Source organism: Haliaeetus leucocephalus, unplaced genomic scaffold, assembly GCF_000737465.1.
Source record: "Haliaeetus leucocephalus isolate CR32 unplaced genomic scaffold, Haliaeetus_leucocephalus-4.0 Scaffold473, whole genome shotgun sequence".
In the NCBI taxonomy this organism is placed as follows: Eukaryota; Metazoa; Chordata; class Aves; order Accipitriformes; family Accipitridae; genus Haliaeetus; species Haliaeetus leucocephalus.
The window spans coordinates 7,051,647-7,064,522 of NW_010972909.1; the positions used below are offsets into that span (position 1 = coordinate 7,051,647).

Consider the following 12,876-nt stretch of genomic DNA (forward strand, 5'->3'; position numbering starts at 1 on the left):
TGCGGCGGCGGCCCCCTGCGGCACAAAGGGGGTAAGTGGCGACGCAGCTGCGGGGGGGGGGGTCTCGTTCCACGTTGCGCCCCGTACCGGTGCCAGTGCCGCCCTTCCTCCTCGCCTCCCCCCCCGGCCCTGCGCCCTTGCCGCTGCTCAGGCGCCCTGCTCTCTGAGGAGGAGCCGGAGAGACCCCTGGCACGGCCGGTGTTGCCAGCGGGGAGCCGGGCAAAGGTGCCGTCTGCAGGTAAAAGAGTCTTCGGCAGTAAAGCCCAGCCTGCCAGGTGGGAGCGGGCAGCACGAAAACGCAGCCCGAATCGCCTGTCGGGGTGCTTCTGTATTTTTTTTTTTTACCATGGGGGCAGCGAGGCCCTGGCACAGGTTGCCCAGAGAAGGTGTGGATGCCCCATCCCTGGAAGTGTTCAAGGCCAGGTTGGATGGGGCTTGGAGCAACCTGGTCTGTGGAAGGTGTCCCTGCCTGTGGCGGGGGGCTTGGAACTAGGTAATCCTTAAGGCCCCTTCTGACCCAAACCGTTCTGTGATTCTACATGCTGCCAAGCGTGTTTATAGTTCAAACTTAAAAGTACTTCTGGAAAAATGAGGCAATGCATTCCCAGTAGTAGGAAAGCCATTCAGTCGCAGCACAACACACAATGAGCATTCGTTCTGTTTAGAAGGAAGTTTTTGCTGCCAGAGTAATTGTGTTTAATTTGAGCTGTTCTGGTAACCCCTGGACCAGTAGAAACAGTGCTAATAATGGGAGCTGAGAGGCTGCCTGTTAGCAACAGCATTGCTAATAAAATTCCCATTGCTACATCCTTGATAGTTGACATCCTATGATCCAGAAAAACCCACTGAGATTTTTCTGCTCACTCTGCATGTATTCAGAGTTTTTGGACAAAAAGCTACCTGCTCCTTATAAACGGTGTCAGTTTGATTTTGAATTCATCAGTAAGTTGAGCAATTTCCTTCAAGCATTTTGGATTTGTATCACCTTTGAGAACAGCTCTTTTTGTTTTTATGGCTTTCTGTGTTTCATGCCTTTGGGTTGTTATTCCATACTTCTAGGTATCCTGGAATCTACCTGCCTTCTCTAGACTTTGTGGCTAGAGTAATACATGTGGATTGAATGTAACATTTTTGAAAGCTATGAGAGTAACTGTCCCCTTAGTAAATGGTTTATTCTGGAGGTGCTGTTGCCCCCAGAGGAGTGTAAGCTGTTGACGGGGCACGGATGAGCATGCCTCCTCTATTTGTAACTTGTTCAAACAGCAATACTGATTTGATTGATCAGATTCAAGGCCCTAAACTAACATTGCGATGGAGCTGAGGTCTGGCCGTGTTAGTGGGAATGTGAGAAGACTAAACGTTACCAAAAAAAGCCTGAATTGCTTTCTGCTTGGCTTTAAAAAAGTGTGGATTACCTCTGCCTCCTGTCTGTAGGAGGGGACATGGCCAAATACTCATCTGAGAAGAAGAATCAAGTTGAAGGTGAAACGTCATCAAAAGATATTGGCCACTTGTGCTTTAACATCAGGCGAGTGTAGACTCTGTGACTTTGCATTGCTGTGAGGAATAGAAGAGATGTTGGCAGATGCCCTCTGAAATGGAGAACAATTTTCTTATCTGTTTCAAAATATTTTTCCACGTAGCTGATGTACCTTTAGTGTAGTTCTGCTTGAACTTGAGTCAGCTATCCATGTATGGAGCCTTGTGTAAGCTTCCATTTGTACTAAAGTAGGTTTGCCCTCCAATTCTGCAATTTAGAGATGTTGTGGAGGCCCACTTCCGATTCCCCTGTTTTCTAAGCACCTAGATTTTTGTAGCCCCATGGAGCTTTTAATTATTAGAATACAGTCTCTAGCTAGCACCTAAAGAGGTTCCTGGGATTGTTTTTCAAACAACCACAGATGGCTAGCTTGGGAAAAATAAGGGGGAAGGGTAGTGCTGGAAGAAATGCCTTCTGTAGTGCTGGAAGAAGTGCTTTCTGCTCTCAACTCCTGTCCCAGTAGCACTGGCCACCTGGTGCCTACTTCTGGTCTCCAGTTTTTGCCTTCTTCAGGTCTCTCCTTTTTTCTGGGTTGAAGTGTCCAGGAAACAACTGAAGCATCCAGGATATTAACTGGACATTGTTTGATTTACTTGTGCTGGAGGGTGTTGTTCCATTTCTTGGAAGCAAAAGTTAAGTTGAGGAAATTGTTGGGAAGAGTGCCGGTCTTGGTTAAGCAGTTAGAGTGGATGAATTGCTGACCTTTTGTGGGAGTAGGGCAAGCTTCTTTCTCTGAAAGATTCCCCCCAACCTACTTAGAATTTTTGCTTGAGGAGGGGGGTGGCAGACAGAGTTGACACGTTAGGAGATGTGTGCAAGTAGAGTCAAGTAGTTTCAGAGTTTTCAGGATTTTACTGATGTATGAAGAAGGAGCTGTAATCTGGCAGGGACTGTGCTTCCAAAGGTATTCTGGCATAGCTCTTGGTAGGCTTGAACTTGTCTAGTTGCTTTTCAAACTTCCAGAAATTTGCAGCATCCACAGCATACCAGGAAAAGGAATTCCATAGATTGCCATCTGTTTTATGAAGATTTTTCTCTTTCACTTGTTTTGAATTTGACACGTGCAGCCTTTGATAGGTGTCTCCTCCTTACTTGGAAGAAAATGTGATTTGTTATTCCCTTTTCGGTTTTGTCATGATTTTGTAGACCTCTGCTATATCATTTCCTCAATCTTTTTTCTTCCATCCTGCAGAATCCCAACTATGGTAGTCATTGCTGATGTAGAAGCCACTCTGGCTTTGGTGCAAACCTTCTCTCTAATTACAAGTACAGAATACCAGTAATTTTACTGTATCATTTTTAAGCGGGTGCATTAGGGGGGAAACAAACCTTCATGTAGTGTTGAGGAATAACGTGGACTTGCACAGTTAAATAATTATATTCTTTGTCTTAGTTTTTAAGTTTTTTTTCTGATAACTTCTGATATCCAGTCTGGTTTGTTCACTGCTGGTGAGTACCTAGTAGATGTTTTCATCAAGCTATCAGGTGTAACCCCAACACTTCATTCCTGAGCGGTATGTAACTCAGAGCCTGTTGTATATATGAATGGCCTTGCTCATGTGACCACCAGTATGAAATTTAGCACCTCTCTGATCTGATAAAACCTATAGCTCTTGCCTTTACTGGCACACTTGCAGACATTTGAGAGAGTTTTGAAAATGTTTAACTAACTTAAAGGATAATACTGAATAAGTAGCAAATTGAGAATTTTCTCTGAAAAAGAGAAAACAAATCAGCCCTTTGCCTGCCAAGGTTTTTTTTTAAGTATTGAAAATTCACTTTATTTTGCTTTTTTATTAATTTCTCAAATAATACATTTTTGCAAATAGTATCAAAACTTTTTTTGTGTATGTGTGTGAATGTTTCAGGAAATGCTTCAAAGAACATCAGAAGATTTTTTTCCAAAGATGGAAAGTTCAGTTGAAGAGATGGATACCTCTGATACCCAGTGGGGCTGGTTTTATTTGGCTGAGTGTGGTAAATGGCATATGTTTCAGGTAAATACCTATGAGGTTATATTAGCTATGATGGATTCCATACATCAAACTACCTATTGCTGAATTTGTCTAAATGTGTTTTTCCATTTATTTTGAAGACCGATTCAAACAGTCATTGCTCTGTTAGCAGTGAAGATATTGAAAGGAGCTTCCGAACAAACCCACATGGTTCTGTTTCTTTTACTACTGCAAAATTTAACTACACACTAGACTTTGCAGGTATGTATCGTTTCATAGAGTAAATTTAAATAATAGAAGGTGCCAGATACACTGGTTCATTTGTTCATTCAGCAAATTATTGTCCTCGTATCTAGTGCAAAAACTTGTGATTGGAAACGTCATCTTCACTGGAAAGTACACAGGAGTTCTTAGAAGCAGCTGCCCTCTTACGTTTTCTAGTGTAGTTTATTAATAAAAGTAGCATGTCTTGTTTAGTAGCACTCCATCACATAACTGTCACTTACCTCAGCTGTAGGTGGTAAGTAGCATACATTTATGGGACTGTGAAGTTTGAACCTTTTTTCTTTAACATGTAACTCATGTAAGCTTGAAAAACCTCTTCCATTCAGAGTCTGTATAAGAAACATTGATATGAAAGAAGTTTTCTGCAAAATACTGGCATCAAAGTGATCTAATAATTCAGCAGGTAGTTGAAGCCAATTCTGTTCTCAGAATAACAAGGAGAGAGGCAAAAGGATTTTTCTAGTAGACTGTAAAGATCTCACTTATGCCATGCTTCTAAATTGCAGAATATTACAGGATTCTCATGTATGTAGCTAATTATAAATTAATCTGTCCTTTGTTCAAAGGTGTGTTCTCATGACTTCCTTTTTTTTTTTAAGCTTTTCTATCCATACTTTGTTTATTTTCTGATTAAATTACAAAACAGTTATATGCTTAAATAGAAGCCTTTTCCAAATGAAAGAAAATAATAGTATTTCAAATACAGAAATTGGGGACTGGGTAAAACAGCAATGTACTGGGAGTAAAGTAGTATGAAACAATACAAGGAGTTTTATGTTTGCTTGTGTTGAAATGTCTATTTGAAAAACCCTTTGTTTTGCATCTGGAATAAAACCACTAAATGCAAATGCTGAAGAACGATTTTTATGTTACTGTTTGTAGGTCATGATGCCTTAAGGACAGTAGTAATGTGCTTTGTCATACTAGTTGTATTAAAGTCAGTGGAAGTTTTGCCAGTGATTTAGTGGGGCTGAATGTTAGATGGGTATTTTAACAATAAACATTTTGTTTGTGTAATATTAGCTCATTTTGTCAACTCATATAAATGACAATGATTCTGAGGCCAGTATTTAGAAACATTTATTGAAAATGCTGATTTGTTAATTGTTGAAATAGGAATTCCTGTCAAGCAACTTTGGGTGTAGTAATGTTATTTTAAAAAATGACACTTAAATGTTTCGTATGCTATAGATGAATTCCAGAAATTTTCATCCTAACTCTTGTTTTATGCACAGTGATGAAACAAACCAACCTAACTACCCTTAAGCAACGTCCAATAAAGAGAGCTCCCTTTTCTATCAGTGCTTTCAGGTAAGGAAATAAAAGGAAGACTCCTTATTTTTATTTTATTCCTGATTCTTCTAAGTAAAATGAAACAAAAATATGTTTTGTATTTACTGTTTATATTTATTTACTTTTTGCATCAAACAATTTGAGAGGTGAACCAAGGTGGGAGAGCTAGTCAAGTGAAGAAGGAAGACGTTTCAGAGAAGAGTGACAAATGAATTTTTAGTTTGTTTTTTATCTTTTTTCTGAGAAAGTAAGGAATGCGTAGTGGGAGAGGCAAGGCATACTGAATACTGATATCCTTTGGCAAGGTTCTTAAAGCTGTGCCTGACTTTAGCAATTGGAGTCCCTTGCTGTAAATACCCGTTGAATCAGAATTTCTGTAGAGAAGCAGCAGCAAAAAATGGAGTAGTTTGTTCCATTTTAATAATGACTTCATAAATTATTTAGAAGTATTATTATAACAGCAAAGAGTATTTGAGTTATATTTTCTTGCCTGTATGTTTTAATCATTTACTCCAAAATGATTTGAAATTACAAGAAATTGCATCATAGCAACCAGATTGTTTTATGAGTCTAATTGCTTTAGATTGTAAGTTTCTTACCATTTGATCAGTCATTAGATGTAAAGCTGTACTGATGTAAATCTGATACTCACTAAACAATAAACTGATCTATGCAGTGATACTACCACAGGTATAATTGACTATATGGGATATGTGGGGTTTTTCCCCAAATAGTTTCTTAGAAATAATTTTAGTTCTAAATTGTAGCCTGGTTATACTTTCAAAAAGAAATCTGACATTTTTAATAAGAAATGTAGTAGCCATCTTCTTTATGTGGACATTCAGGAGGGCCTGGTTGGTTTTTTTTGAAGCGTCAACTCTTTTTTAGTAGATATTTGCTGAAGAGTGTGTGCAATAATTTGGCAATTCACTTCGGTTTTTTTGTTTCTTGAATAATTGCCTTCAGCACTCTTCTGCCATGTGATGACACCATTCTTTACTTTCAGGAGATTGCTTCTTTTAGTCCTGGTTTTAAGGCTTAAAAGCTGCTATGTATGTGGTGTATATGCTTAAAACACTTTTTTTTTTTTGAGGGTTTGGTTTTGTTTTTTTAAAAACAAATTCAACTATAATTTTCAAGTGTGTATTTTTAACATGATGCTTTTAAATACTTCAGATGAGGGCTCAGTTTCCAGAGGCTTAGGCTAGTTGTAATTCCTGATAGTTTGGAATGTTCGGGCTGTATCTACACTCTCACATTTCTAAATTGGTGTTGCTTTCTTGATGTTGTGGACCTTTCTGACCATCTCTTCTGATTTATCTCCCTATCTTTTGTTGCGTAGATGGTGTATTAAAACTGTTCATTACCATGGTTTATTTATAGTAAGCTAAGCCAGAATTCGAATACAAAATAAGACCTCTTGCTTTTGACCTTACCTGCTGACAGCAGCCTTTGTTTGAATTAAAACTCTAAGTAGTTTTGTATAAGTTGGGGTTTTTTGCATACCGTGTTGTTTGGAGCAGGAGTTTGACAGGAAGAAAATGCCTCATGTCTTTGATGTGATGTGTTTTTACCTTTTTTCTGTTTCAAGTTTCATCTGTGAAAATGAGGCTATCCCTATGCCTTCACACTGGGAGAATGTAAATAGTGAGGAACCATACCAGGTAAGAGTTGGTATGCAAGTTGGTCAAAAACATGTGATAATGAAATAATGCATCGAATTGAAATCGTACTAACCTCTTTTTTTCCAGCTTATTCCATTGCAAAAGAAAACAAATGAATATAATGAAGTTTCTAGTCTCTTTGGAAAAACAATGGATAGCCACCGAATTAAAAGAATTAAGAGAATACAAAATCTAGACTTGTGGGAGTTTTTTTGCAGGTGAGATTATTTCTAAAACCAACAGTCTTAGGATTGTTAACGGAGCAAATCTTGAAGGCATGCAGCAGAAATATGTTTAATTGCTTTTATTATTAATGAAAATATGTGTTACTCTTTATCTTTTTAAAACTTTATTTGTCATTCCTCTGCATTCAAATTTCCATTTTCAAAACTCTGTAGCTTCTACAGGTGCAGAAATGTAATACTTGTAGATATGCATTAGATGTAGCATTGATAAGACTGATGCATTAAAGATGTTCAGGATGTCCATGTGGTAGATGCCCATGATACTTACAGTGAAGTAAGGAGAACAAAAATAAGCTTTTTGTAAAACAATTCCTTGACAGGCTTGTATTATTTTAATTTTTAGAGAACAAAGCAAATTAATATTTGTGGCTTGTTTAACTTCTCAACTTTATGAAACCTAAGACAGAATTAAGTGTCCAATTAGCACATATTCAGGTAATTTCTTTAAGTGTAATGTGCTACAAAAGCTTTTTGTAAGTTCTCTTATTTTCCCTCCTCATATTGTGCTGGCCTGGAAGAAGTAGGAAGTGCTAAGTTCTGTTTCCATTTATTTCGTAGTATCAGTCTTAAGCAGTTGTATTTGACAAATGTTGTTTGTGTAGCCTCTAAGAAGGAGTACATATCAGAATCAGTTTTGAAGAGGTACTACACTATTAAAACCAACTGAACTAAGTTATATAGTGAGGAAATAACTAAGCAGATGTATATTAACAATTTGTATAACTTATATGATTTTTTGAAAGATATGTAATTTATTGTTAATTTAAAGCCGTATCATGAATATACATAAGGAAATGAATTTAAGTTCTTGGTTAAGAGAGTTAGCCTTCTCTTAATTGCAAATTTATTTGGTTATGTTTACCTGTTTAAGTATTAAGGCTTATTTGCTTGGCCTTGTGTTTCAACATCTACCTTTCTACAAATAAGTTTCCGTAGAGGTGTATTTATACCATCTTAATACCAGTCTTAGTTTTTGAGAATAGGAGTAGCAAGCAGACTTCAAAGTAAATATCCTTTGAGTCTCTGGTGTAGATGGCAGAGGGGGGCAGGGGAAGACCTTTTTTGCTTAGCTTAGGAACTGATGTCATTTGGAGAGTGTACTAGTTTTCCTGACTGGTCAGTGAGTAGAATTCATGGTTTAAGAACTCTGAATCTATGGATGCTGTGCTAGAATATTCTCAAGGTACAAAACTAAGAATGGGAATTAGAATTTCATACGTCCGGAGTATTACAGTATTGCCATATAACTACAAACCAAGGTACTTTTTAGTACCTGTACAGTATAAAAGTATATGGAGAAAAGTAATTTCAGTTTTAAAACTTCTTTCCTGTATCAAAAAAATGCAATTTATGATGGAAATTGCTGGAATAAGTGTATGCAATTGAGGCTTAGCTGCTTTTCTGCTGAGGGTAAAATACAGCCTTGGAATAGATGGGATTACACTGGTGAAGAAATTATTGCCCAGTAGTATATTGCAAAGAAGAAGGTATTCCAGCATTTCAAATTCACTAAAAGTTCTTTTGGTGTCCCATGTGGGAAAGTGAAAGTAACAGGTGTATTTTAGTCTGGCATATTTTGGTTCATGCATCTCAGTCTGATGTTGTAGAGAAGTACGGCAAGTAGAAAAGTGTGTTTTATCAGTGCGATTGCTGACCATCTTTAGAAACAGTTTGTGTGCTTGCATATGTACAAAGAGCATGTCTCCGGGTGTTTAGTTTTGCTTTAGGTTTCTCCTTTATTGAGCAAACTGGCTGTATGAGAGCCTTCTGAGCGGTGGATCAGCTTCATTTTGTTTTACTGGATTAGCTTGTTACTGCTGGTGGAAAGTGCTACGGTGATGGTTTTTAGAATAGTTGGACTCCTTGATTTCTGTTCCAAATCAACAAAAAATCCCGCTGTGGCATTTCTGGATTCTGCAGAACCACCTTCCTAGTGTGCTCAGTATAGTCCACTACTTAAGAGGAACAATTGCTACTTAAACTTTTGTGGTTTTGAGAAAGTGTTTTGTTTGTTCGATAAGGTCAGTGATTAAATTTGAGCACTGCTTGAATGATTATATGTGTCATTGTAGTGGTCAAAACATGTTTGCCTGTTATAATAGTTCCTATACTAATGACTATTTTAAATTGTTTTTATGAAATGAACTGATCAGAGATAGTGAAGGACTGTTACAGAACATTTTTGGACAATTGATTATTCACCTTTTCTATAAATTTGTTCTGTTCCCCTGTTTCAGGAGAAGTTACTCTAGGCTACCTTTATACATTGTCAGAGATCAGCAGCCAACAATAGAGGGCTGCTGACAGAAAAATTTCAAATGTGCAGCATTACTAACCCTTAGCTCAGAGGTGTTGCCTCACGCAGGTAGTTTTCTCAAGAGGCAGGGAATCTTGGCTCCTGGGTTTTGTTGAATCGCTAATAGAGTGGAACTTGAGTGCCTGGAACCTCTGTCTCTCTGACACAGAATGTCACAAATGAGATTATTAGTGAAACCTTCCAGATGCCCTTGAGATTCTACTGACATTCTTCTGATTTGGAAGGCAGTTGTAGGGGAAAAAAAAGACCAAAAAAAATTAAGTTGCCAAGACATAGGTATTTTAGTTTGTACTAACTGGAGGAGGAAGAAAAAAGCTGAATAATAAAACAGAATAAACATATCCTTCAAGCTACGTACTGCAAGATTTTAACTTCTGTGAAATGTACTTACTTATAAATAATGCATAATTGCAATGTAATGCCATTAATATGATAAAGGATCCTTGCTGCCTGTCTCTTTCCCTGGACCTGGTTGATAGGACTTCCTTGGACGACATCTCAACTGTAGGCCCTGAGAACGCTTCCCCAATTCAAGTGTGCCCTCCAGTTATAAGCAGATTGCTTAATTTGAGAAACCTAAGTATGTAGCACAGTGCCCCATGCACTGTGGCTTTTGTAGGAAGAAAATTCAGGTACATAGACAAGAACAAAGCTATGATGCACTCTGACTTGTTTTTGTCTGGACAGTCAAGGGATCATAACTAGGAACAGCTCAGTGATTCAGACACAGCTCCAGAGTCAGCTTCTTCATAAATCTTAGGAAACCCCAGCTGACAGAAAGTCACTTAACAAAGATTGATGGAAAATGTATCTCTTCTTTAATTGAAGGTGTGCTATGGCCTTCTACCCATGAGAATGTAATATATGTTCACCTGTAGTATAAGGTCATTTTTTTTTTTTTTTCCCCAAATTCTAGACCAATGTAACCCTGTCAATGCACAACTTATCTCTTTTAGGCAGTATGTGAACCATAAATTCGGAAAACCATTGTGAAATTATCATGTTAAAGTAATTTTACCTAAAAAATTAGGTAACTTTATTTTTAGTATTTTTGCTGGTTTACCTGGGTAATTATACTTTATAATCCACTAACTTTGTTCTCCCTCCCACCATGTGTCATGGTTTAACCCCAGCCAGCAACTAAGCACTATGCAGCCACTCACTCAGTCCCCAACCACCCAGTAGGATGGGGGAGAGAACCAGAAGGAAAAAGGTAAAACTTGTGGGTTGAGATAAGAACAGTTTAATAGAACAGAAAGGAAGGAACTAATAATGATAATAACAACAGTAATAAAATGACAATAATAATAATAATAATAAAGGGATTGGAATATACAAAACAAGTGATATGCAAATGCAATTGCTCACCACTCACTGACCGATGCCCAGTTAGTTCCCGAGCAGCGATCTGCCCCCCCGGGCCAACTTCCCCCAGTTTATATACTAGACATGACGTCCCATGGTATGGAATACCCCCTTGGCCAGTTTGGGTCAGCTGCCCTGGCTGTGTCCCCTCCCAACTTCTTGTGCCCCTCCAGCCTTCTTGCTGGCTGGGCATCAGAAACTGAAAAATCCTTGACTTGGTATAAACAGTACTTAGCAACAACTGAGAACTTCAGTGTATTATCGACATTCTTCTCATACTGAATCCAAGACGTAGCACTATATCAGCTACTAGAAAGAAAATTAACTCTATCCCAGCTGAAACTAGGACACCATGCTATGTAAGGAGGCGGAAGGAACAAAATGGGAGAAAAATGCCTTTCTTTTAAAAACGTATCTGCAGAAAATGACCACACTGAAACTATGAACAATGTTGATAAAATTGGTATAAAAGACCTTTTTTCTTAATTTTGGATTACTTCTGAAAATAGTCCACAGCATCCAGAAGTATGTGATTTCTAAACACATACCTTAAGAATTCTGATCTGCTTAAAAACTAGGATCATCTAGACACTTGTGAAAGTGGAATTTATGGAGTGTTTTAGCTCTTTCCCCTCTGCAGTGTTTTCAGAGTAGCAACTTAATTTGATTGTACAGATGTTTGTAATGCTCTGTTGTGTGTTCTCTGCAGGAAAAAAGCTCAGCTAAAGAAGAAAAGAGGTGTCCCAACTATTAATGAGCAGATGTTATTTCACGGCACCAGTAATGAATTTGTAGAAGCAATATGCATTCATAACTTTGACTGGAGAATAAATGGGATGCATGCTGCTGTATATGGAAAAGGTAAATATTTTTGTCACATGCAACAGTTTGGTAATCTTAACAGTTCAACATTGTTAAGTGTTCCCTGTAGTATGTTCTTCATGATGTACTCCCTGTGTTTATCCAAGAGCTGTTTAATATAGCTCTGCTTTGACATCAAGTGTAGTTAAGACTTAAAGTTAGGATGCAGTAAGAAATGTAATTGTCAAAACTGGCTGGTAGGACCAGGGAGCATGGGGAAGGGATGCCCAACAAAGCAGTGTTGATCACAAGACAATCTCCCGACTAAAACGTCCCTACTAAAATATTTGGTCATGTTGCTATAATCTTAACGATTTAGGAAAAAAAAAAAAAGATTTGGATTGCTAATGAACATAAAAGAACAGACATCTTTCATCATCCTGATACCTATATACATGTTCTAGTAGTTAAGTTGTTGTGATAAGAATGTTACCAGATTTTTTTTATTTGAAAGGGACATATTTCGCAAGAGATGCATCATATTCCAGTCGTTTCTGCAAAGAGGACATGAAGCATGGAGATACTTTTCAAATTCATGGTGTGAATCTGCAGCCTCATCTGCATAGACCAGATAAAGTCATGTTTCTTGCTCGTGTATTAACTGGTGACTATATCAATGGTGATTCAAAATACATGAGGCCTCCTTCAAAAGATGGAAGTTTTGTGAACTTGTATGACAGCTGTGTGGATAACACCTGGAACCCAAAGATCTTTGTTATCTTTGATGCCAACCAAATCTACCCTGAATACTTAATAGAATTTTGTTAAGTTTGAAAAGAGCTGAACTGAGTATTGTTTGTGTCTTTTTTTATACTTTTGTTCCTTTTGTAAAGACAACAATATAAAAACATGAAGTGTGAAAGGAGAGAGGTGAAAGAAGAGCTAGCATATGTTTATGGAGGAGGGAAGCTATTAAACATTTAAGAGAGATGGTCAAACTGTTTTTAAAAATCTGTAAACTTTACTAATGCATTTTTCAAATGTAGAGACTATTACAAATTTGAAATTGCTTAGTAAGCCTTAAATACATTGGGCATTGGTAAGTTTTCAAAAGCAAGATTTATGTTCTGATTTTTTTTAATATATTACAAGTATTTATTCATGTGGTAGAAATATGGCTGTAATATAGTATGTATATGATGAAACTAATCTTTTATAAAGATTGTCTGTAGAACATAAAAATAGCGAAAACAACAGCAACAAAAAACCCCAGGGGACTTAGCTACATATGTATGTATGTCTGTGTTCTGTAGTACATGTTGCTTGTGTTTGAAGGTCTCTTAGTTTGGATTCTAAACCTACCAAAAAAAAAATATCTGTCTGGAGAAGAGTGATGAAGGAGCTATGAAGT

General features: G+C 37.6%; 1 protein-coding gene across 1 annotated transcript; it reads left to right on the forward strand.

Moving 5' to 3' along the window:
• Positions 1 to 3,399: 3,399 nt before the first annotated feature.
• On the forward strand, positions 3,400 to 12,412 carry PARP11 (poly (ADP-ribose) polymerase family, member 11). The gene is made up of 7 exons (XM_010575407.1): positions 3,400 to 3,537; positions 3,636 to 3,756; positions 5,016 to 5,091; positions 6,665 to 6,737; positions 6,825 to 6,955; positions 11,374 to 11,525; positions 11,980 to 12,412. Exons 1-7 carry the CDS (start codon positions 3,400 to 3,402, stop codon positions 12,291 to 12,293), a joined length of 1,005 nt encoding a protein of 334 aa, XP_010573709.1. The 3' UTR covers positions 12,294 to 12,412.
• The last annotated feature ends 464 nt before the right edge of the window (positions 12,413 to 12,876 follow it).

Bases quoted from the DNA above. Each gene is read 5' to 3' on its own strand.
- PARP11 (XM_010575407.1), top strand. From the start codon at position 3,400: ATGTTTCAGGAAATGCTTCAAAGAACATCAGAAGATTTTTTTCCAAAG. The intron at 5,092-6,664 runs GTAAGGAAATAA...TTCTGTTTCAAG, and splicing joins TTTTCTATCAGTGCTTTCAG to TTTCATCTGTGAAAATGAGG. The intron at 6,738-6,824 runs GTAAGAGTTGGT...CTTTTTTTCCAG, and splicing joins ATAGTGAGGAACCATACCAG to CTTATTCCATTGCAAAAGAA.